The sequence below is a fragment of the Meleagris gallopavo genome, chromosome 2 (assembly GCF_905368555.1).
Source record: "Meleagris gallopavo chromosome 2, MGAL_WU_HG_1.1, whole genome shotgun sequence".
NCBI classification, from domain to species: domain Eukaryota; kingdom Metazoa; phylum Chordata; class Aves; order Galliformes; family Phasianidae; genus Meleagris; species Meleagris gallopavo.
In genome coordinates this window covers 75,577,575-75,602,857 of record NC_139405.1, presented here as the reverse complement: position 1 = coordinate 75,602,857, position 25,283 = coordinate 75,577,575, and the positions used below count along the sequence as shown (strand labels likewise).

General features: G+C 39.9%; 1 protein-coding gene across 5 annotated transcripts in view; it reads right to left on the bottom strand.

Moving 5' to 3' along the window:
* Positions 1-445: 445 nt before the first annotated feature.
* Positions 446-25,283, bottom strand: part of RARS2 (arginyl-tRNA synthetase 2, mitochondrial) — a 32,899-nt gene continuing 8,061 nt past the window's right edge. The window contains exons 6-20 of one of the 5 annotated variants that reach the window (XM_019613104.3): positions 25,154-25,209; positions 23,556-23,639; positions 19,904-19,980; positions 15,906-16,061; positions 14,220-14,326; positions 13,564-13,659; positions 12,190-12,250; positions 9,617-9,693; positions 8,517-8,641; positions 6,171-6,238; positions 5,962-6,071; positions 4,843-4,938; positions 3,732-3,806; positions 1,898-1,961; positions 446-589 (exon numbers count right to left, since the gene is read on the bottom strand). In XM_019613104.3, the coding sequence (XP_019468649.1) occupies positions 503-589; positions 1,898-1,961; positions 3,732-3,806; positions 4,843-4,938; positions 5,962-6,071; positions 6,171-6,238; positions 8,517-8,641; positions 9,617-9,693; positions 12,190-12,250; positions 13,564-13,659; positions 14,220-14,326; positions 15,906-16,061; positions 19,904-19,980; positions 23,556-23,639; positions 25,154-25,209 (1,339 nt within the window). In that variant the 3' untranslated portion in view covers positions 446-502. Of the gene's footprint in view, positions 590-1,897; positions 1,962-3,731; positions 3,807-3,835; positions 4,050-4,082; positions 4,622-4,842; positions 4,939-5,368; positions 5,467-5,961; positions 6,072-6,170; positions 6,239-8,516; positions 8,642-9,616; positions 9,694-12,189; positions 12,251-13,563; positions 13,660-14,219; positions 14,327-15,905; positions 16,062-19,903; positions 19,981-23,555; positions 23,640-25,153; positions 25,210-25,283 lie in introns of those variants that run through there. The other 4 variants (XM_085217667.1, XM_010707643.4, XM_085217668.1 and 1 more) reach the window with 4 other exon arrangements.

The window sequence follows — 25,283 nt, the reverse complement described above, 5'->3', positions numbered from 1 at the left end:
AGTCATTAGGTGAGCGTAACAGAGGAACAGGATTGGACAGATCTGGCAGTCCTGGCTGATGAAGGGGGAATGCAATACAACATGAAAAATGTCTGACATGTCTGATTAATTGAGTCTGTTACAATCCCTGGTGCAGCTGCACCCCACCCACCATGAGGCTTAAGCACACAATGGCGACTGCAGAAGGGGAGAACTTCCACTGCTTAGGGCAGTACAGTGTAATACTACTTCCTCTACTAAAAGGATGCATTTATGTACAAAGGTAAATACAGGACAGTTGTCTTTTATGGGAACTACCACACCCTAGTGTCTTAAATATACTACTACTTCTGTATGGGGAAAAAGTAATTATGACAACCACTGCCTCCCTCAAATGGTTGTAGTATATGTGCTCTTCTGCAATAGATACGCAAGAGCATTAGCAGTGACTCAATGGAAAGTAGTCTCTTGAAAAATAACCTTTTACTAAGAGATGTGAAGTCACATACAGCATACAGCCTCATTACATTTGAGTTACAGGTGTAATGCCAAGAAGCTTCATTCCATTGGCTAGAACGGAGCGTGTGGCTTGAAAGAGACAGAGCCTTGCCTGCAAAACAAGAGCAACAGTTAGCTTGTGTTTGCTGCAGAACAGGATGCTGCAGAACAGGACACAACAGGCAGCAGCAGCCTTTTAAAGGTAAGAATGCACACCATCTGGGCACTGAGTAACACCAGCACTGGCAGAATTCACACCAGCTACTGATAGTGTCAAAGGGACACTTTCTGTCAGCAGTGTCCAGCCCAACCTAAATCATGCCATTCATAGATAAGGGCCACAACAAAAGAAACACAACCTCATGGCAGAGAGACAAGAGGGGATGCCCACAGAAGAATGAATGATTACCGTAAAGTGCAAAACTTTCATGCAACGTGATAGCAACATGACGTTACAGATAGAGGACCCTGCTGAGATCCCTCCTCTTATTACATGTGGATTAGAGGCTGTCAGCTTGAGGCTGCTCTGAAAATTTCATTGCCCTGTCAGTGTCTGCTTAGCTGTTTCATGACTGGATATTTGGGAAGGGCTTGCTCCAAAAGTTTGCTGAAGAAAAAAGAGAGGCTCTCAAAGGGTAGCACACTAGGGTATTGAGAAAGACTTTTCACAAGATAAGGATCTGAAATGTTCCTTGCAGTTTGAACCATCTTAGTGTTCTACAAGAATGCACAGAAGCATTTTTGAAGGCAAGAACACCTACAGCAACAAAGCTGAGCTGTGGAGGGCTTCATGAAGCCCATAGTAATGTTCTCCCCCACACCACACCTCTGCACTTGAATGTGACTTCCTACCAAAATCAGATAGGTAACAGCTTTTGAAATAGATAAAATAAGACAGTGTAGTTGTTATAGCATTTATGGAGTACTTAAGGGTCAACACTGCCTGGGATATTAGTAGAAAATAATTTGCATTTATTTGGAACTGTACATCAGCAGTTGTCAGCCTCGCTGCTTTGGCTAGAATAGCAATATAGACAACTTAGGATATGTAGGTGGCAAGAGGGAGGAGAAAAGTTCCATTACCTCTTCATTCTCTTCCCACATATGTGCTGATGGAAACTGTCAGAAATTAACACGTTAAATATTTAAGTTTTTACTTCAAAAGTTCAGAATGAAAAGCAATGAGAAGGAAGAGGAGTTGTTTTGGTTTGGAGCAGTGTTCCTTATGGACTGCTCTGTTTTGAAGCAGCCCCTTCTGCAAGGTACAGCCACAAACAGCAACTTCTGCCATCCCAGAGTGGTGTCACCCTGCAGGGCAGTCTGGAGGTACATGCTGTGCCAACTGGTTACACAGCAGAGCAAAGTCCTAGGGAATCATTCCTAGGCTGCCCTCATGCTATGTGCCAATGCTGAGCCATACCTGGGCTAGTGCAGGTGTGCTGCCTTTCACAGGAAGAGTTCGATGTGCCACAGCTGCAAGATGGCTGAAATGGAAAGCAAGGTGAGAAGGAGCACATCTTTCTGTAAGAGCAGTGCTGCAGGCTACAGAAAGCAACATAACTAGAAAAGCCATAAATGCAGTGTACCACAGACTTCCTTCTGACAGCCTGTTTCACCTCTGCTGAGGGAGGCCATGGTTTTCTGGAGCCTGCATGTTGTCAGGACACACCATAAATAAACAACTCAGTGCTTGTAAAAATTTTTGTTTCCCATCCCCAACAAAACAGGTCTGCAAAGATCCTTGGAAGCCACACGGCCTGCCTTGTCACTGCTAATGTACAGAGTTCATAGAATTGTAGAATGGCTTGGGTTGGAATGGACCTCAAAGATCTGGTTCCACCCCTGCTGCCATGGGCAAGGTTGCCATCCACTGGATCAGGCTGCCCAGGGCCCCATTCAAGCTGCTTGTGAACACCTCCAGGGACAGAGCATCCACAGCTTTTCTGGGCAGCCTTTGCCCGCGCCTCACCCCTCTCTCATTGGAAAAGTTCCCCCTAACATGTAATCTAAGTCTCCCCTCTTTTAGTTTAAAGTAATTAATTCCCACTTGTCCTATCAATATCTAGCCCTGTAAAAAGTAAGTTTTCCTCCCGCTTACAAGTTTCCATTAAGTATTGGAAGACCACTATCAGGTCTCACCCAAGCCTTCTCTTCTCCAGACTGAACAAGCCCATATCAGTTCAGCCTGTCTTCATAGGTGCTTTGTGGCCCTCCTCCAGTCCTGTTCCAAATTCTCCATATCCTTCCTAAGCTGGGAGCCCCAGACCTGGATGCAGATTCCAGATGGGACCTCACAAGGGCAGAACATTCCATGTCAGTATGTTTTTATTCTGTCCTTTCACCTAACTGTTCTCTTTTGCCAATACAAGTCTATTCTCTGAGACTCATTCATTTGCAGGTCTAAGCATAATGAATGGTTAATTTATAGTATTGTATCTGAACAAGATCTATCAAACACTTTCCTAGTTTAACTTGAGCCACTCTGTAAAAGTTAAGACAATAATTTCAAACTTATTCAGATAGGAATATGTCTACCAAGTAAAAAAAAAAAAAAAAAGACACAGAATGCAACACCCAAGTAGCCTTAAAATAGTTAGCATGTATGTCATACACTACCAAGCAGATTACAGAAGAGTAAAAACGTTATGCATCTCTTTATATATTTTTTTCTAAACTTATGTAGATCTCCCCCACACACAGACTCTACAACTTTCTCCAGCAATTCTATGTCAGAGTTCTACCATCCTGTTCAGTCACACAGGTCCCTGTGGGGAATCCCCCATGGAGACTGCATCCCCAGCGTGACTTCCAGCCATTACTTGTGCTTTGTCCAACTCACTCAGTGCATCATCTGAGATCAGTTGTTTTCTGGACAAAAATCTCATAGCTAGAGTTTTGAGATTTATGAGCATATTACCAGCTCAAATCTTCTCTTAAAGATATAGTCAGTCTGGAATGATTTTGGTTCCTGGCACTAGGTTAGAGTCAAATGATTCTTTGTACTTGGAAGCAGCTAAAAAGGAATGGAGTCTCCTGAATAAACTATCTCCACCCTTCATCTCCACTACTTACGATGTCATTTGTTATCCTTCTTTGTATCTTTTCAGATCCAGAGAGACTGTCCCACAAATTTACATCTTTCCTCTATTTTTCTCTTCAGTGCAGTATGGATATGAGAGCTGCAAGCCAGCTAGGGGAAGCAGGCACCCCTTGTCCTTACCAAAGAAGGATGCTGGTATCAGCAATTGCCTTACCTAAGTGTGAGGAGATAGCTGACTATGTGCTTGGGTTGCAGATCCTGAGAAGATCTGTATAGGACCTCATCATACCTGCGAAACAAGAAACTAAGTGCTTGGCGTTAAAGTGGTAGGAAAGTTTACTGGGATGTATGGCAGATGTGCTTAAATCAGAACAAACACAGAATTAACAGGAATAGTCTTCTGAAAGAGGCATAAGCTATGTAATTAGCACACAATTGTTTATTTCTTCCTCAGTTACTTCTTGTTGGAGAGAGATTGCTTCTGCTCATCACGCAAACAAACACTGCAGATTGCAGAGCTCAGAAAGAAACGCTAATAGCAAAGAGAACACAAAAGCTATATTTGCCCCTGGAACATTATGTCTGGTTTTACATTTCAACGGTAATTGCAGCAAAAAACATGTATTAAATAAATAACCAAGGCAGTCAAAATAGTCCCTTAGATGCTGCCTTTAATAAATGCAACTTAGAATTTTAAGTAGCTAAAGGGAATTTCGTAGCATTACAAAAGACGAAAACAAATTGGGCTTACATAATCCTGGAAGAAAAACTTATGTAAGACAGTATTCAACTGGAAAATACAGGCAGACTGATAGAGATTCACCATTTTATTTCAAGTCTACTTGTGTACCTTCTCCTTCTCACAACCTGTATGAAGTTACCCACACCTCTGAGGGCGAGCAGATTTCAAAGCAGGCAGCAGACTTCCTGATCTGTGCTTAGCTATCAAGCCCACCCGCCATCATGCCCATGCCACTTCCCTGAGATCTTCTTCCTTTAAGTTGAGGGGGAACTGCAGAGCAAGCTCTGATGAGGGCTGGTTGCTCATGTCAACAAGAGCACCACGTCAGCTGTTACACATGTGATGGACAGCAATGCATGAATCTGATACAACCCAAAGAAATACCCATGAGTTTTCTGAAAAAATACAATTGCAGCAGATAAGTAAGACACCACTGGTCTCATTTAGAGGGCTACTGTTGCAATCGTGATTTCACAGAGAAGCCATTCCCCAATATTGCACAATCAGTGTGCTCAACAGACTGGAGACGAATCCAAAAGTTTATTTTTTAGGAAATGGTATTTAGAAAGAAATCTGGACAAACCTGAGAAGATGCTGAAGAATAGAGATTGCATCTGGCTCTTGCAAGCATGCCACATTAACATCAGTTACTGGCTCATTCCCATGCATCCGTTCTAAACTAAAATACAAGAATCAAAACCAAATGTTAGATAAAAATTTCTTGTTAGCAAAAAGCAAACAAGAAAAACAGTAATTTATATTTTGGAGAAGAAAGGTAGGTATATTTTGCTCAAGCTGAATGAAATATTAAGAAAGCCTAGTTAACTTCAATTCAAGATAAAAAATAATGTAAAGTTTGTGCTAGATGTTCAGTATAAACCAGTTTAAAAAGGGATTAGAGACAGATGGAGAGCAGGCTGAGAATCTGATGCTAAAAGTACTAGGGAGGCAGTCACCACCTCTATTACAAGTATGGGTGATAAGGGAATATAGGAGGAAGAGGCTAGAGAAAGGAACTGGGCTCCCTAAATACCACTTCTGGCTACCATTGTCTCAGAAGGAATACCAGGTTGTATGGAACTTTGGTCTAATCCAGGCAGATATCTTACATGCTCTTATGAAGACACATATCCACGTCTGCGTTAAAAATACTCTGAAAGGAGCACTGTAATTGATGGAAACACTCAAACTGGATTCCTCTGATAGTCTTAAAAAAAAAAAAATTAAAAATATGTTGGATGTTTGACCTGAGTCAAGAAAGAGGGGAGCTACTTTTAAAGTCAGTTACCAACACTGGGAAAAAATACCAGAATGCCAGAAGCACCAGCTGCAGTGGCGGCCCCCAAACAGGCTTAAGTTCAGTAACTTGGTATACTTCACAAGTACAGGCATTTTGCACCAGTTCCCCTCATTCTCTCACCACCATTCTTCATCACTGAAAGCAACTACAGAAACACTGTAGCTAGAACAGACAGTTTACCTCAGCTCTGTAGAAATGAGACCGAAGCGTAAGTTTAACTGGCTTGCTCTTCTGGGAAAGCTTGGCTCAGTGATTCCTATTGTTAACTCAACCTCTGCTGAAAGAGTGAACTCATGCCTTATTTAGGGAAGGACTCAACGCTATTACCTAATGCTACTATTAACAAAGTAGTGAGGTTAAAATTAGTGTCAGTCTGTACTTCTGCACACAGGTTCCTTTTACCTGTGGAGTCTGGCATGGGTGTACTGCAAGAACACTCCCGTATCTCCACGACTTTGAAGAGCTCGATCCCAGCTGAATTGATAATCAGATGAGAGGAGGCCTCGGAAGTCCTGGAACAATAACTTAATGTTACCTAGATACAGCTCTCCATCACAATCTGTGATCTTGCACAGAAGATGCAAACATGTCTGGAGGTAGCTCAGGCTCACCTGAATTATTAGTGCTGCAAGACCAACCTTCTCTGCTGTTTCCACAGGGTCTTCTACCTCTTTAGTTGCTGAAAAGGAACAGAGAAAAAGAAGATTTAAGTCCATAATAGGATAAGAACTCCCTTGCTTGGGTTTGGAAATGCCAATAAAATATGAGATCTTTCAAAACTGTGAACTAGCAAAATCGAAACTGTCAGGATGTGCACAGCAAGAAGGCCAAGATAGAAACCTTTCTTCAAATTAAGATCTGTTCCAGACATGCATTTTCCCCCCACTTCTCCTAATATGTTTAATATAGATTTTAAGGTCAGAAGGGTTCATTACACAAGCCTAGACTACACTGAATTCCTCTTTGTTATTCAGACAGCCTCTAAGATCACAAAGAGAATGACAGAGGAGTTCAGGTTTTGTTTAAAGACTCCAAGGGAAGCTTAAACAATCAAAGAAATTGCTCCAATAGCTAACAGAGCACTCAGATGCACATTTAGGGAGATCCGTGCCATTCACTGTAGAAATCTAAACTAACTATACTCAGAGAAGCTGAGCTGAGTGCTCAGATTTCATTTTAAGCCACAGGATTGACCACAGATGCAATCACAGAATCACTTACATTAGGAGGGACCTCCTGAGACTGTCTAGTCCAACCTCCCTGCTGAAGCAGGGTCAGCTAGAGCAGACTGCATGGTTCAGTGTTTAAAAGCTTCTTAACCCAAACATCCTCCACAAAGGTTTATATAGCTTTTGAGATGAGTAGAAAGAAAAATGATGCTGATAACAGAAACTTAGCTGCACCTAGATCTTCTGCTATTTAATAGCAAGGAGTCTTCACGAAGGTACTTAACTAACCAGCTCTAATTCCATACAGGAATGTTGTTTTTAAAGCTAGCATTGGCTGTTAGATGCCCAGCTCCTGCAATCTTTCAGAGACAGTCAGGCTCCTGGTACACAGACTAAGCTGTAGTATCTTCCAGTGTGTATCCAGACACTTTTTAACACTGAAAACAGTCCTAGGAGTCAAGGATTTATGATATCTAATTCAGCAAAGGAAAAGCAGGGGAGGGATTCAGATGTGAGGGAGTTGTGGGTTTTTTTTTTGTGTGTGTGGTTTTTTTTTTTTTTTTTTTTTTTTTTTTTTTTTTAAGGCACAGGTAGGATTTAGAATCTAACAGATAAGCTCTGGGAAATGCCATGGTGCCACCTGAACACACCACTGCCTTCAGCTGCTCATCTTACTGCTTGTGTAATGGAACACAGGGCCTGGACCTCTGTCATTTCAGTTCAGTCCCACACAAAAATAAGCTGGCTTTACATTCAACGACAATACTGACCTTTAAACTGAAGCTCTAAGCTCCATTGCTCTCTGCAGGAAAACTGCTTTGAACAATAGGAGAGTGACTATTTATCATTCTGCCTGCTTGCCTTCTCCTTGTCTGCCTTTCAGGCAAAATTATCTGGATTACAAAAGCTGAGAAGGCAGAGCAAGGAAGATGCACGCTCAAGCTGATCGATTAAATGCAGCGTGCAACTCCAGAAGGCACAAGAGGAGGGCGGCATTTCCCCAGGAACTGCTTGAATCGCTATTGCTTCAAATTGAAAGAGCTCTGGAGCCACAGCCAGTGCAGGAAAATGTCCCCTTCAGCAGAGTGCTGCAGACCAGCAGCCTCCTGGGGACTTTGGAAACAGACATGAGGCTGGGAGGATGGCAAGCAGCAACTGGGGACAAGGTGGAGTCAATTGTGCCTGAGGAGACTGTCAGAGCTACAAATCATTTGGGTGAAATCTATATTGTCCCCTGAACTCCAGTTCCAACTCCACTATTGACTTGTCCATCCATCCAGGAAAAAAAAACCACAACAGTTGTTCCCCAGTGGCAAGTATCTCTTTCTCAGTGCAAGAGCGTGATGAAATAATTTCACCAAATGTTAAAATCCGCAAATCTGTAATTGATGGAGATTCACAAAGTTGCAAATAATCATTTTAACAGTTTGAATTACAGTAGGTAGGAAAAGCACAGAGATCAGCACAGAGATCAGAGCACATCACTAGGAATTTTTTCCACACAGAGAGTGGTGACACACTGGAACAGGTTGCCCAAGGAGACTGTGGATGCCCCATCCCTGGAGGCATTCAAGGCCAGGCTGGATGTGGCTCTGGGCAGCCTGCTCTGCTGGTTGGTGACCCTGCACATAGCAGGGGGGTTGAAACTAGATGATCATTGTGGTCCTTTTGAACCCAGGCCATTCTATGATTATTCTGATTCAGGGGAAAGTAAAAGGCAGAAGAGACGACAGGTTTTAGATCAACACAGAACGTCAAAAGAAATGAATAGGACCTGAAATAGCTAACTTTTTGCAGAAGCCATGTTTTCTAACATCCTTGATCGAACTTCATCTAAAACGTCTTCCAGGAAAACAACTTCTCCTTTCCGAGTCTTCATCCCTTGGACTAACCCAAAAGACACGTGCTGGCACCTGCGTTGAAAAGCACCAGGACCTAAAATTACATTTTAATCAACAGATACGTTTGCTGTGTTTGTTTAGAGCTAGATTCTGACCAGGAAGCAGCAGTAACAGCTGAACAAACAGTGCTCCAATGTGGGAAGCTTGGTGACATCATCAGTAACTCTCATTTTGGCAATCAAAACTCTGTGTGCCTTATTTAATGAGAAAACTATGAGGAGAACTGTGATAACCTGCTTGTTTATGTGCTCCTGGGAACCTCTCTCGCTATTAGCTTTAGTACAGAGGGCTCAGTGCAATAAATTGAGGAGAGGCAGGATGTGAATAGATCACATTACTGCGGCAACACAAATCTGCTAATAAGATTAGAAAGGGAGTCATCATAATTCTGGTGTGGTCACGTTAAACTAAAAGCATAATTAATCATTGCTAATAATAAAACATTCACTGCTTCTGCTCAAAATAATCCCAAGCATTATTCTGGATCCATATCCTGAGGTAATTTTAGTACAACTCTAAGGACTGTGAGAGAAGGCAGACTAATATTTCTGAAAGCTAAAATCCTATATTTAACTACAAAAGACATGCAGTCTGTCAGAGAGGGATATGATTTAGTCTGCAGATCCATTATTGACCTTTGCTCAGATTGCTAACAAGACCGGTAATGAAAATGAATAATGGTGGGGATATATTTCCCTGCAACAGATATTGCAAGCCTGAAGCATGATTCAGATGCCTCCTAAAATATCACAGTTCAAGAAATAATCATTTAATATGTGATCACACAACATCCCAGAAGCTGTGCCATAGTGTCTCTGAATGACTATTCCCCTTTCCCTCATTTTTATATCAAGAAAACCCACTCAATGGTTGCCAAAGCTACTGGGTTTTGCATCCTAAATACCTGGTAATACATATACTCATTCTTCCACTCCCTCCCCCCTTAAAAAAAAAAAAAAAACATAACTAAAATTCATGAATACATACCTTCCTACCCAGTCATAACCCATGAGCTTCAGTATTTGGAACAAGTGTTGAAAGTGACTACTTTGGTTTCTATCTGTCTAAGGAATAGAATTAGTGCACATTAGAAAATGCTTCAGGTGGGATAAGTTTTTAATGCAAACAAATTGCACCATAGATGCTGTGCCAGTAAGTCACTGCAAGCAGAATTAAGACCTGGGAAGACAGATTAGAAGTGAAAAATGGAACAGCTGAAATATGTGGCACCAAGATTTTGCATTGTTACAAAAAAAAAAAAACTTGCAAAATTTATTTAAGAAATAAATAAAAAAACATAAATTGTTCTATTTTCAATATTAATGATGCGTTTATGCTCTCTTCCAGTTCCTCTCTCCTATGACTCAAGGTTGTCTCTGCTGAAGTTTTTCTTCTATCTAACAATTGTCTTCACAGGTACTTCAACCACAACTGTTGCTACAACATTCATTTTTCCCATCAGTTTATTTGATTATGTTGCTAGGAGTCTCCCTCCCTAAAAAATAAGGCTGAATATACTGCTGTGTTAATCAAATAACTAGCAACAAATAACTTCTTTATTTGTCTGGTATTCCAAGACAGGGAGCGAGCAGCAAAGTGCTTATATGAGTTTTTTCTTAACTCTATCACTGCATAAAGCCTCCTCTTTCACAGTTCCTCATAACCTGCTGGACTCCTGTGCATCCCCTCTCCCCTCTGCAGATTCATAGGCAAGGCTAATGAATGGACAGTGGAGGTCAGTGTTTCACACACATCCTTTCAAGCTCTTCCATGCATCTCACATTTGGAAAAGCTCTCTGTATCTGTAACAAAGCCTGAAGATCGTTTAGATCTCACAACAAACTTCACAAAGTTTAGATTCAGGACAGCTCACTGCACTGGTCAATGTTGCCCTGCTGTTTCCTCTGCTCCAGCCTTGTCTGAAATTGATTATTCTCCTGTTTCATGAGAAATTTTACATTCTCTGACAGAAACAAGTTTTGTTTTCCATGTACGACAGTAGGTCCCTTACAACACAGGCAAAGGTTGCAGACAATGGAGATTATATTTCACATACAAAAGGGTTTTCATCTCCTGATTTGAGTGCAACATTCAGCTGAAATCATCACTTCTTAGCAAGCCTCATGTTTTTTAGGATGTTTTGGACATTATGCTCATATCACTGCATTTATATGAACTAAGGATTCTTTTAATATAAACCAGCAAATGCACTGATTTACAGCATTAAAACTTAAAAACAAGCTGATCTTAGGGAAATAAAAACTCAGTTATTAGGATTGAGCTATGAGGAACCAGGAAGTTTTAAGACTGCTGTTTCCATACATGTTAATCTAATGGAGCATGCACATTAGCTCACTCCATTAGCTTAACATTCAGCCCACATCCTGATTTGTGCAAAATACCCACTAATTTTCTTCTTCCACTAAGTTCCTTCTCCCTTGGCACCTACGCTACGGAGTGCATATAGAGATAATTACCTGCCACATGAACTAGCTGGAAGCTTCCCTAACTCCTAATGCATTGCACTTTCATGGCCATGCTGCTCTCTGACATCAGTGATCTAGAATGTACTGGCCAGAGAGAGGCAGTAAACCCACCACCACCCCCAACAAACCAACCAATATAAAATAGACAACTATGATCACGTCTTCTATCATCACACGTTGGAATGTCAATTCAGTAGAAACTTCCTGAAGGCTGAAAATAAAAGGAGGAATGCAACTCAACTGAAAGTTGCACTACCTGGGTATTTAATGTTGTGCTTACTGATCTCTCCTTTGGATCGTGGTATTTGTGTTGGACTGGCTTTTGAGAAAGCTGTACCATAGAAGATACACAGGCACTACCATGTGCCAGAAACCTGCAGATTCTTTCCACAGGTCATTAATTGACTTCAAATAACAGAACATGATTTTCAGAAAAGCATCATGTGCTAGATCCTTGGTAGTTCTAAAGCAGAAAAAGCTTCACACAATTGAGAAGAAAATCCTGCTATTCATTACTGATACAGCTGGAATTGTTAACAAGGAAAACAATCAAGTGCAGAAGTATAAAACCAATCTCCATCTACAACTGCATGGTCCAGACTGATTAAACAGTACTTCATGAGGAGTTTCTAACAAAAAAAAAAAAATGAAGGCACTGTTCAAAGCTATGAAAATTTACATCACAGATAATATATGAAGACTCAGTAAATCTAGATTTCAGAACACTCATTTATAATATTACCACCCCTTATAACACTAACAGCTTTAAAAAAATACTAATTACAACATTTATATAGAAAATACAATGTCAACTGAGGAAGAAGTTGCTTTAAAACAAATTGCAATTAATTTTTCAAACAGAGAACAGCCCCAGAACTGATTTTTCAGCCATTCCGTGGGTCGTGAACTGAAAGAGAACCAGGAACTACTGCCACACTGCAGCACAGCCTCTGGGCACTGAAGCCTGTTTCTGTCACTGCCAAAAACACTCAGTGCCAGTCGGATCTGGGAGCAAGAGGCACTCAGATTGCTGGAGTCAGGCTCAAAGTACTCAGCGAATCTAGAATTACTTACCACATAAATCATAGTATCCCAGTTGTACTTATTCATTCGGTCTATGGCAGCAGCGAGGTCTCTGAAAGAGATAGTGAGAAACTATTGGGAATTCCACTAAAGTTAAACACATCTCATTTTTTTGCCACTTAAGAAAATTATCTACTCTTGTCGAGGGGAGGAGGAATGCCATATCAGAGCATGTGCATACCTTACACAAAATAGAGGTGCTTCAAATCATCTTCTATACCATTAGCTAAGAAAATCACAGAGAAGACAGTTTTATAGGCAGAATAAAACTGGTTTCTGCCTACAGGAAAACCAGTCCGCTGGGAGACACGAAAGGAACAACCCTATTTTGGAAAACTAAGTCAGTGCTCAGTATTAGGTTCCAGGTTCTAATGCTGAGGGGACATGAGACAAAAAGAACAGCATTTTGCACAAGATTTATGAGATGTTCAGGGGAGGAATCAAAGGTAGAAAAAGAGGGAAAAGACGACAGAAGAGGCAGGTTGCTCATAAACACTGCTGGCTGGTAGACCACATCCTGTACCTAGTTGGTACTGTCTGTCCCCTTCTCATTAAACTCAATTTCTAACTTACCTGGGAGAGGGGGCTCTCTCTCTCCTGTGTGTATGTACGTGTTTGGAAGCCTAAGTATCAGTCACTGAAATTGAGGACTTCAGGTCATTCTGGTCACTATGATGCCAGCAACTGAAGAGACTGGAGTAAATGCCTGTATGTCCACATGTGATTGATAATGAATATCAAGTTGAACTACTCATCATGTAGGTGAAGTGCTCTTGGAGTCAGGTATGTGCATGTCTCTAAGGGTGAGGCACCCAAAGGAGTTAGCTTCCTACAGGCATTAGGAGTTATCAAGTCTTGCATATCAAAATACCCACAAGGAATTTGGAGAAAGAAGGGAGAAAAACAGTGATGAAACTGATGGTACAGTGCTGGTGGCTCACCGAGTAAATGAACCACCATTGAACCATTTTCTTCCTTCTGCATCACACTGTAAGTAAACAGAAAAGGTTTTTCTAAAGCCTTCATTATTTGAAACTGTTTTTTTTTTTTTTTTTTTGATGAAGAGTTCTCAGCTTTGTTTTTGAAGTTAGCAGCTGGAGAAAGTGTTACTACTTAGGGAAGGAGGAGATTTATTAACAGGCTGTTAAGGGAAGGAAAACTATTTAAAACCAGTTGTTTTTCCCAAGCCATTTTCATCCCATCATAGTTATATTGCTAATTCCAGTTACAATTACCCATTAGTCAAGTGTTCCACCCCAGAAATAAAAAGCTGCAAAATCTGCATCTGCACCATCAGTTACAAATGTATACATACAAAGTCTTGGTGGCCAAACCAATCCTTATAAACACAAACAGATAACTTGCCTTGTTATATAAAGAGATGTCCCATCACTACGAATGACCGTGGAAAGTGACGAGAGGTCTTTCTTTTCTGAAAGATCCACAACTCCGGTCCCTTTTCTGCAATTTGAGAGAGAAGGCTGAAGAACTGCAATCCCAGTCCAAAATACAAGTAACCTCAGGTAAGACAGAGAGAGGCCTCTTGTCACAGGATGCCATTACTTGAATGATTACTTCCTTGCAGTCTTATCAACAACCATTCCTCTAAGTTCGTTGTTACTACTGCTGAAGTCAAAAAAAAACCAACAAAAAACAACACACCTCACCATGTTCTGGTGCATTCTGTGAATATTATTTCCCTCCCATTTAGGATCTTAACTAACTCTGCATATTTATTGGCACATATGGTTACCAAATTAATCAACAGCCTAAAAGCCCATTAAGAGTTGACCACTGTCATTGTACCTAATTTGTTATGGCCAGCCTTCTGCGTCACGAGAAAAGGCAAATAATTTTTGCTATGATTGCACAAATTCTGTTGTTTTCTACTAGAATAGCTACTGGAAATACGTAAAGAAACAATCTTCTTTAGGTTATATACACACGTCAGTCATGTTACGTGAAATATAACTGTTAAAAAAAAAAAAAGCACATTAATAGGCTGAATAACCAGGTCATACGTTGTTTTCTGAAGGAGCCCTTTATCCTCCAACATCTTTAGAACTTCCTGGGATTTCTCTTGATAAAACGATTCTCCAGAATACTCATCAAAGTGCACTCCTAGACGCTGAAGGGTTCCAAGAATATGAAAGAAGAGAAACACAGTTAGACTGAGATAATTTCTTCCAATTAAGTCCAACGATGGGTCTGTGCCACAGGTCAGATAGAGAACTAAGATGGATTTTATTCCAAAAAAAATGTCACTTCAGTGTTAAAAGATGCTTAGATTTTGATTTGATTTCTGCATTAAAATTCATCTCCTGGAGCTAAATACAAATTTGGATATAATGTTCATGAGATGTTAGGAGTAAACTGGAAAGAGTGATGGGCATGGAAATTCTGAGGTATGCCATTATTTACTATGCTAGAGGTGAAACCAGTGGACTGAAAATAAGCTACCTGGCTTTGACACCAACCCTGTTTTAGAAGGACACTAAAAGAAGGAAAAGAAAGCAGAAGCTGCTCATAGACTTTGCTACACATACAGAAATCATATTTACTAGAAGGCTCAAAGTACACCTGGTAAAGATTAGCTGACTCCAAAATGGAGCACAAAGTATTAGTATAAGAGAAAAGGTTTGGAGACAATAAAGCTGTCTGTTCACCTTCTAGGTACTTAATTGTTTAAAAAGGGATGGTGAGTGTGAGACCTGGCTGCAATGTCATCAGCAATGCATGACCATACCATCACGATGAAGTGGCACACAGCTCAATACTCCACCTACCCTAACAGGTCAGGTTTCCACTAGAATTATCAATACTGTGCCTTACTTAGGAAGTGTTGATTTAGAATACTTGCATGAATTTAGTAGTTAGTTTTCAGACGGATTCAGTTGGTTCTGGGCAAAGATTATACACCATTAATACCAAGAGATTGGGTTCAGTGACAGGAGATGTACTTCCACTCTTGTTTCACAAATTCATAGTAGTGATTTCATGGTCAATAGCACAAACTTCTCCCATCAAACAGTGGGCAACTGGTTCCATTCTTGAGATTACAGTATACAATAGATGGCTGTATGCTAGTTGAGCTCTTTGTGCAGGTAACTTACGTGCTGATTACTATTGTAATCCCTGCTGCTTTAGTTTATTTCAGTCAATTTAACCTGTGACATACACAACTCTGCATGCAGTATCAGATCAGAAAAGCAAGAACAGTATTATCACCCAGTAAATTTATAACATGGAAGCTTAAATTGAATAGGTTGTTGCTGACAACAAACAAAGCAAAACTGAGCAGCACTTAGCTAACACTGATTTGCATTGTTGCTCAGCACCATAATCTTGAATTTAGGGCTTCTAAAAAGGGAGAATTAGTCAAAAGGCCAATTATATGGACTCCATTAAACGAAACCTGTATCAGTTGCCAACAACTAAAGTGACATTCTACATGGATGTTTTATCAACTACCATGCTTTTTCCAAGCAGAAGGCAGCATAACGTGGCATATTTAGAAACATCTTCCCCAAAACACTGAAGTTTACCAGAAAGACAATGAATTCACAACATTATAGCAGCCTCCTTTCTTAAGTCACAATCTCTTGGAAGAAAAGGTGCTGTGTACACTGACAATTAGATAAATGGACCAACAGATGGAAGGAGACCATTTTTACCAACAACACAGAAAAAGCATGGATTGTTTGTACCTTATAAATTCGGGTGTATTCCTTAATACTGAAGTCTCTAAATTCTTTCCAAAGTGACAATGCCTGCTCATCATGTTCCTCCAGCTTTTTAAAGAAATCCTTGGCCAGCTTTTTTGTGTTTTCATCTGCTGCTGCTTTGTTAATCTGCACATACACCTAAAATAAAATGGCACAAAAACATTGAAGTATAATCCTCTCCTCAAATAAAAATAATCAAAGTTCTACAAGAATAATACAGAATAGATTTAAAGGTGACATTTTTTATCTTAAAAATTTTAAAGCTCTGTTAAAGAAACAGATTTCCTATTAAAGCATGAATGAGTAGCCTAAACTTCAGAAGGAAAGGGTGCAGTTTATCTTGAAATAAGACTAATCTCATAATTCTCCACTGTTGTTGCTACCATCATCTTCCTAACCTTGAAAGAAGTGCAATGGTGGAATACAGAAGAAATCATTTGCATGAAAGGGAAGCCATTACAGACTTTTAAATCAGATACTCTTGTTCAGAGAAGCACAAAGTTGATACTTCAAACAACTGCACTGCCTAGAAGTGAGATGGCAGTCAAAGCAGCATCCTAGATAGATTTTGTACACCCAATGTTGTACAAAAGCAAAGAAAAAAAAAAAGCCCCAAACCTCACAACAAAAACAAACTAACCAAACAAAAACCCACAAAAACTAAAACCAAACCAGCAAACAAAAGATCTCCCAAAACAAATAAAACCCAGTTGCGATCCAAACCTCACATACTTAGAATCCATAGAATGGCTTAGGTTGGAGGGGACCTTAGAGATCATCTAGTTCCAATCCCCCTACCATGGGCAGGGCTACCAACCACTATATCAGGCTACCCAGGGCTTCCTCCAACCATTCCTACAGGGACAGGGCACCCACAACCTCTTTGGGCAGCCTGTGCCAGTGCCTCACTACACTCAGATTACTTGCAGTAGTCTGTATCCATACTAACATATGTTTTACCTGTGGCTGAAATCAGGCATATGAATGTCTACACCTGACTGGGCACACACATATGCAGCCAGTTTGCCACAAGTATTACCAACTGTTCTATTAGCTGATCTTACCTAGGTACACCAAAACCTTGTTCATAAGCAAATTCCTTTATATCTAAAGGCCAAATGGTTGACCAGTGATTCTTTCCACATGTAACATTCGGAAAGACCACAGAAAATATTTTAAATTTAAAGTATTATGTGAAACTAATTAAAGTAATTAGTGGCTACACTGATTATTTAGATCCAAATAGTTCAATGCTGATTAACTTTTAAGTATTTGTAAGAGAGCTTACATCCCCAAATCATCACAATCCTGATAATACAAACTTCACTCCTGCAAGAATATCTTGCTTGAATGGCTACAGCCTATAAAAACAAGCTTCCACAGCAAAACTCTTGAACTTTTCCCCTTCCTTTTATGTCTCAAGATTTTTTAAAGTACTGCTGACAAGCCTCAAAGATTAATGTTTGCTTAGTTCTGGCACAAAAAAAGGGAACAAAGTAGAAGGAAAATTCAACCCTTTCCAAGAACAATGCTCCTTCTGCCCCAAACAGTAGCTGTGCACACTCTAACCCCTTCCCCATCTGTGATGCTATAAAGCAAAAATAATGTTAAAGGCATATTTGCACCTGACTTAGCCAAAATACAAAGTATGCTATTTGGAAATACACATTTATCCACACATTTATTTATATAGAAACTGTGTCACGGATTTTTCCTTTTAGTTAACTACAGGAGCAGTTAATTTCACTGAATGGCCAGGGCTGGAAGGGACCTCAAGGATCACGAATCTCCAACCCCCCTGCCACTAGCAAGGCCACCAATCTCCACATTTAATACTAGACCAAGTTGCCCAGGGCCCCATCCAACCTGGCCTTGAACACCTCCAGGGACGGGGCATCCACAGCCTCTCTGGGCAGCCTGTTCAGCACCTCATCACTCTCTCTGTAAAGAACTTTTGTTTCACACAACAGCAGAACATTACCACTTTGAAACATATCTCTGAATCTAACGTAAACTGGAAACCCAGCTAAGGAAGTTAAAAGCAGGGAATATTTGAGAAACTGCAACACAGACTCAAACAACTACTGCTTTAGACTCTTTCATAGCTCAACTGAATGCTGTTCACTAAATGTAAAAGTAATTTTAAGGCCATAAAGCCTTAAAGATTATATTTTAAAGCTTTACTATAAAACTCAGGCAGGTACATTTTAAATCCTAAGAATAGACTAAAATTATAAATGAAAATTAAATAATACACAGCAATGCATAATCAAAAGAATATGACTACTTCTGTCTTGAAATCAGTCCTACAGCTCTAAAGCACACTCATGCTAAGAACTCATTCATCTCAGAAGCACCTAGGTTAAACTGACACTTCAAGGTTCCCTAGGTTTCCAGAATTAAGTTTTTCTGCATTTCTGAAGTTGTCCTACTTCAGAGGTTTGAATTTTGGACAGTCCTGAATGGATCCAGGTACTGGACTCAATGATCCTCATGGATCTCTTCCAACTTGGGATATTCTACAACTCTATGAGGAAACAGGTGAGCAGCATGTATGTCAAAAAAGCCAGCAACCTCAGAAGCAGCTATTCAACTATATAAACAACCTGCCTAATGTGTATTCCATTTGTACTGTATCCAAGCATTCAACTATATTTTGTTCCCTTGCCAGTAAACAGGTACCTGTAAAAGAGTTATCTTGTGACACACTGTCCAAACACCAGCATTGGCAACAGTTTTCACATCCAGCTCAGAGAATAAAGCAGAGCTCAGCTTTGTAGCAAGAGAACACTTTGACACTGTCACACAAGAACCTGGAGAAAGCCCCAACAGCAGCATCTGAAATCTTTCTTTTAAAGGAGGGTGTGGCCATTCCTTGAATGAGTTTAATTGGTACAAGTATATAATTCACGTTCTCTCACATATATAATATGTTATACCCAGCACATGTTGTCACTGGAAGATAACTTTCAGTACTGAAAGCTTCAAAAAACATTTTCTTTCCCCCATCCCCCTCTCCCCCCCCCTTACTGCATTATATGAAACAAGAAGAGCCATAGAAACTGGTATAGAGGAGAAAATAAATATTGACTTGTAAGATTTCACATGTATTTGGATGGTGCAAACCAACATCCAAAACCTCTTAGTTCTGAAGAAACAAGATTTGTTAAACTACCACGGAGCCGTTGGGGGTCCACTGAGTTTTGCCCCTGATGTTGTCTACAACACTTGCACTGCACTACAGTGGGCAACCAAAAGGGCACCTTCCTGCAATAAAACAGTTTCCCTGCTGTTGAAAGACATTTCATGAATGCTTGTCAACGGAAATTGCAACTACCACTGGCTCTTTACACTACTGAAAGAAAGCAAGCATTCTGCAGAGCTGGAATAGTATTCCTGAATAGTATTCTGAAAAATGACAATCATTTCTCATTACATACACATGCTAAGGCTTCACAGTAGATATAAAACACTTTATAGATCCTTTCCCCCAAACTGGAGCAAGTTGTGTGCTACACAGTGGAAAGTAAATACTACTTACTGCAAAACAAGCAAAAAAAAGATTTTCATAGCATATTTGCCACTTTTCACTGTAACTGAATACAGCTTTGGTAAACAATATAGTACAGCATCAGATGTGATACTTCCATTTCCAAAGCACTGCCAAAGCCAAAGCTCGGTCATCATCTGTGCCAGTCAGGTAGGTGGACAGTGACAGCAGTCAAGCTGTCTGTGGCAGCAGCAGCAGCCGCCAATGCAAGCTAACCATCCGTTCAATTATTCCCCCATAGGTGGCGTGTTTTTCCAGCTGATGAAACGTCTCTGCTGACATGGCCACTCATCTCTCAACAAAGCACTTCAAACCCAATGTGGGTTACGTGAATCCATGATGACCCTGCAGACACATCACTGTGCAAGATTGACAGCGAAGCTAAATGGATTGCTCTCTGAACTCCCTAGGTGGTCTTCTCTGAACTTACCTCAAAAAGGTGCTGTAAAGGACTGGATTTCAGCTTTTCTTTGTCGCCAAACCGTTGGAAACCCACACCTAGTAAGCCTTGAACAACAAATAAATGTAGAGTTAGACAAGAGCTCAGAGTGTATTGTTTTATTGTTTTCACAAGCAAATCTTAACACCGAATGTAATAATTCCTTACTATTTTAGCAATACAACAGAGTATGCTCTAAAAGCAAAATGAAAGCATAGCTTGTTTTTCACTGCATGAAAAGAACTGTAACAGCTAGAAACTAGTATGAAATACTATGTTGATTTCTTCAATTCTTCAAAAATGGAATTTGTTTCTAGATCTGTAGACAAAATTAGATGCTATGCAGCAACTAGCTGAAAATTAGAAGCCACATACAGGAAACTGTCCAGGGACAGAACATACTCAGAACTCCTTGTCTGGCTTCCTCCCTTAGCAGTATTATCATTTCAAGGACAATAGAAACTGGGACATAACATGGTATTTCGCATACCACTCATGCAATACTTTCAAGGGAACTTTTTTTCTGAATGCTGAGAATGTGCAGCTTGCTTTTTTCACATATCTGATCTGGCTTCAGCACTTTCCGAAAGCCATCTGAAAGGGCAAGAAATTCAAATCCCAATCTTACTGTCTAAGTCAAAAGGGCTCATTAACTCATTCAGTAATCCAGCAACACAAACCCTGTTGCCTCTTAGATTATCTGAGGGTGCTTTTCAAGTTGTCTCTCCCCCCTGAGCTAGCAAGGCCTTGGACTGATGTAAAGCCAGCAGCTGAGGAATGGGCACGCAGGCGCCCCTTTGAAAAACTCTCTGCAGCTAAACAAACAGCACTATCTCAAGAACTTCCCTCTTGGAAACACCGAGCTGTGGCAGATTTAGATAAGAAAAACAAGCTAGAGTCTAGGAAACAAAATGAGTCAGATCCTGCTGAAAGGGAGTTTCTTTAAAGAGAACTTGTTTTATGAGCAACTACAAGTTGGTTTCCTACTGAGCTCTTGGACATTAGAGTACCTACACACTCCACTCTTCGATGCTGGATTCATACTTCTACCCCCAAGCAAGACTTCCAGTTTTTGTTCAGCTCAAATACCTTCCATAGGTTTCTGTCATCCAGCCCTTGTCACATGTGCCAATTACTGGTAAGATGCAGCACGTGCTGGGTCTGATTTTGACTTTGATGTGCTGACCGGTTAGCTGACAGGCTAAGCACAGAAGTTAACTGTCTCTCCCTGAGGGCACTACATTGTATTCTACACCTACTTGGCTGTCAAGTGTCACAAAACTGAAATAATTTTGTTCTCTGAGACATTTTCTTCAGATCTGGTTCAGGTTGGCCAACGTGCTCAGAATTTGTTAGCAGCAGGCTGCCAGGAAGATGGATAGACAGATTACCTAAGATTGGTTACCTTAAGAAACCTGCCCCAAAACTGCCTGAAGGCTGAGGACTGCTTTGCCATGTTTCAGCAAAATTCATTTTCAATTATTATTTTTTAAAGCCTTTGATGATAGGAGTTGTAATAGAAACACTGACAGATTGTTAATTATAGCACTGCTTCTGGGGAAAGACCATTATACTAATATTCCTATGCTATAATTTTGTGAAGCATGACTACATTGTTTGATATAAAACCTGTCATGTATTTCAGCTGAGCCAGCCCAAATAAAGAAGGGAGCAGCTCTTTGGAAAGCTACGGTTGAAATCACTTTGTCAAAGTACAATTTTCACAGTTGTGGTCTGGGCAACAGGTATGTGTGTATGTAAGTAACACACATTATCAACTTGATACTTTCTAGAAAGTTTGCACTAAAATACATAACATTACTGATATTTAGACATGTGAATGGAATTTAGTATCTTCAAAGACAGAATGAATGAGGTCAGTTGAGAAGCCCTTTACCTACATTGCATTTCATTGCATAATTGCCATTGCCACATTCCTTATACAAGAGCTGGTGATAAAAAAAAAATATGTCTAAGGGGCAAAAGTAAAAGAAATCTGCAATGATGAAATTTATTGAATTTTAGGTTAACTCCTTCTGCATTCAATTCCTACGAAATACATCCTGAGTGAAGTGAAACTCTACTATAAAACAGAGCAGAAGTAGGATCATGACAGAAAAGCTGTGGAGGAAACAATTTCACAAAGGAAAAAAAAATGTTCCGTTACTGCTCTCACAGCCATGAGAACATTCTAGCTGTCTCAATCTCAGGAATTTACTTTAGAGGTAGAATGGGTAGAACTGAATACCTTTTAGGTACGTTACCTATACTGCTGAACCTGGATGCATAAATGGAGTACAAGCAGGGTATTTCTGCTAGATTTTTAACCCAGTTTTATTCATAAAGTTGATTCACTGAAATGCCCACAAGCAATTGTATCAGCTCAACCAAAGGGGCAGCAGAAGAGCTGAATGAGCTTCACTTTTTGTTTGCCATTCAAAGAAAAACTTGTATATATTGACACAGTTTTCAGATCCCACTGCAAAAGCTACGTGACAGCTCTACGGTTTCCTTGGCCAACCCAGTTTTCAAGAACAAGGAAGTGAGCGTGGCTGCCTTTTTTTAAAATGCTTAAAAATCTGACAAGATCAGCTTTGAAGTGCATGTGTGCCTCCTTAGAAAAGGAGAGAATGCAGCTAAATTCAACAGAAACCAACAGCACTGTGATTCCCACAGATCGACTGCCATATGACAGCAATACTAACAGATCTAGTATTCACACAGAAATGAACTCCAGTCAGAGAATAGCTATCAACACACATGGGGCTGCACATGAGAGGATTTCTCAGTGTTTATATCTGATGGACATTTCAGAGGATGTAGGAGCATGTATGTGTGTGCATGCAGATGCACACACTTGCAAGATTGATGGCTTTCAAGGGCCTATTCACTTCCATATTCTCCACTCACACACTTCTCTTTTGCTACATTTTTAAAGAAAACTGAATATTTTGGGGGAAGTACTGGGATGTCTTTACCAATAAAAACACTTCAGGTCTTAACCTGTCAAAATGCAGCTACTATGCAAGCCAGCTATTCTCTAGGAATAACAAACTTGTTTCCAAAGGGAACAACAACAAAAGATAAAGACAATGCTACCACACACACAAAAACAACTAAATACAAGAATACTTAAAAAAAAAACAACAAAAAAAAACAACTATTGTACACAGGAATGGCATAAGTACGTAGGCAAGTTAACAAGTTTACTCTTCCAAATGCAAAATATGAGTAAGGAAGGCAGTATCACAGACACGTAACAGACATGGCAATGCATGTGCATTCTGTCTGCAGGCAGCAACAGCAGCCTATTCAGCTCCTGGGGCTCCAGGAGTACGATCAACACATGCAAAATATTTACCCCAAATAACACAAGTTGTGTGAGAGGAACTACTGAGGTAAGGAGAAACTGTAGGGTGAATATCCCCCCATACTTCTTGAGCAGTGGAATAGGTCACACTGACAATGAATCAGACTAGGTTTTGTTAATATTTTAAGGAGACATTATATGCATGTGAACACAGTAATGCTTTTTATAAGCCTTTATGAGCCCAGGATGAATCCAATGTGCTTGCAAAAATTGAAGCCAAAAACCTTGACCGTGTTATACAAGGGAATAAGAGAAACAAATATGAAAACATACCGAACTGCATGCCCCAGTCACCAAGGTAATTTATTCTTGTTACTTCATGTCCCAGTGCAACTTTGAGATTTGCTATAAAATTTCCTGGTAAGGAATCAAAATCGGTGTTATTATTCAGAACTGTACATGTTTGACAATTTTCTACGTCAATTTTCTGGTTTTGTATGACTTGCTCTCCACTTCCCTTTTGAATACAATCAGATGGACTGCTCCACAGAAGTGACTAAAATTCTTCAGAACTTCAAGCAATAATCTTTTAAGCAAGAAAAAAAAAATAAATCAAAAAAGACTTTTTGGATTTGAAAAATGCTATGAAATGTCTCATACAGATATGTATGTTTGTACCACTGCTGTTTGCACACATTACAAAGTGCATGGACATGAAAAACACTTTTTAAGGGCTTCCTGCATATTCACAAATCCATGGTAACATGCATAACTCCACTTTCACAGCCAGGTAACCTCATAGTAGGAGGTTAAGCAAGTACTGAAACTCACAAACTGCTGTTTATTGTGAAGTTACACAGAGAACACTAAGCTGCTGAGCAGTACTGAGCCCTTCAGCTCACACACTATGAATCTAATATGGTCCAAACTCAATATCACATAAGCACACCTTTGTTCTAATTGTTACTGCAACAAAAATGCTTTATCTCTCTCTTGAGCTTTGTTATATTACCAAATTACAAAGAAATACGTGTACTCCTTTCTCCTTTCTCCATTCCTCTGTGCTTCAATGGTACTTTTTAATCACTACACTGATATAAAAAGGATGCAGAAAGTTTTGTTGTCTTCTGCTACAGGAACACCATGCTGTACTGTGCAATCTCTTGCCATTCCATTCCCTGTAGACACTTCATTCTGTTTCTGGGACAAAACTTTTTTTAATTTTTTAATATTTTTTTCTATATAAAAGGGTCCAGAAGTGAAACAAAGAGCCCAAAATACAACACTCAACCACCAGCCAATGGAAAGGCAGAATTATTAATTTTATGTAGCTAATTATTATACGTGCTACATTATTGGAAATAATACATTATTAGCTCTACAGATACTGTAGGGTCTTCTGCTAATTTAAAGATTTCATTGAGAGAAAAAAATAAAATGAGAAAATGTTTTCTATATGCCGTTAGAGTACTGCACAATAAACAAATTAATTATTCCATTACAAATGGCAGCAATTGTGTTAGCAATACAGGCATCAAGTAATTAACATATAAAAGCAAACGCTTTCCAAGACAGCCACTGAGCCATAACTATGCGACTGCTCTGCAGTCCAGTGCAAATCAGACATTTAAAATTCAAATGACATTCATAACACCTCAGTGGAAACTGCACTGGGTGTCTTTGTGGAATGATTTTGAACTACTTCATTTAATGTTCGAAGGCATAAAACTATATTATGTGTGACTTAATAAATCTGCCAGCAACATACCACGCTCCTTCCTCACTGCATAATGAGTAAAAGGCTTTTAATTAGCAAGCAGAGCCTGACACAGCCAGTCCACGAGAGGAGTGAAAGCTTAGCAGCAATCCCCTGTCAAATGAATCACAAAGACAAAGCAGCCCTTTTGGGGCACACAGAGATGCACACTCACCTATGATTGTGGAACGCAAGTGTCCTATGTGAAACTTTTTGGCAATGTTAGGGGAGCTGTAACAAATGTTCACAAATAATGTTTGTTCAGTGTACAAGACTGCCACATTGCCAGAAGAACTCGATTCATT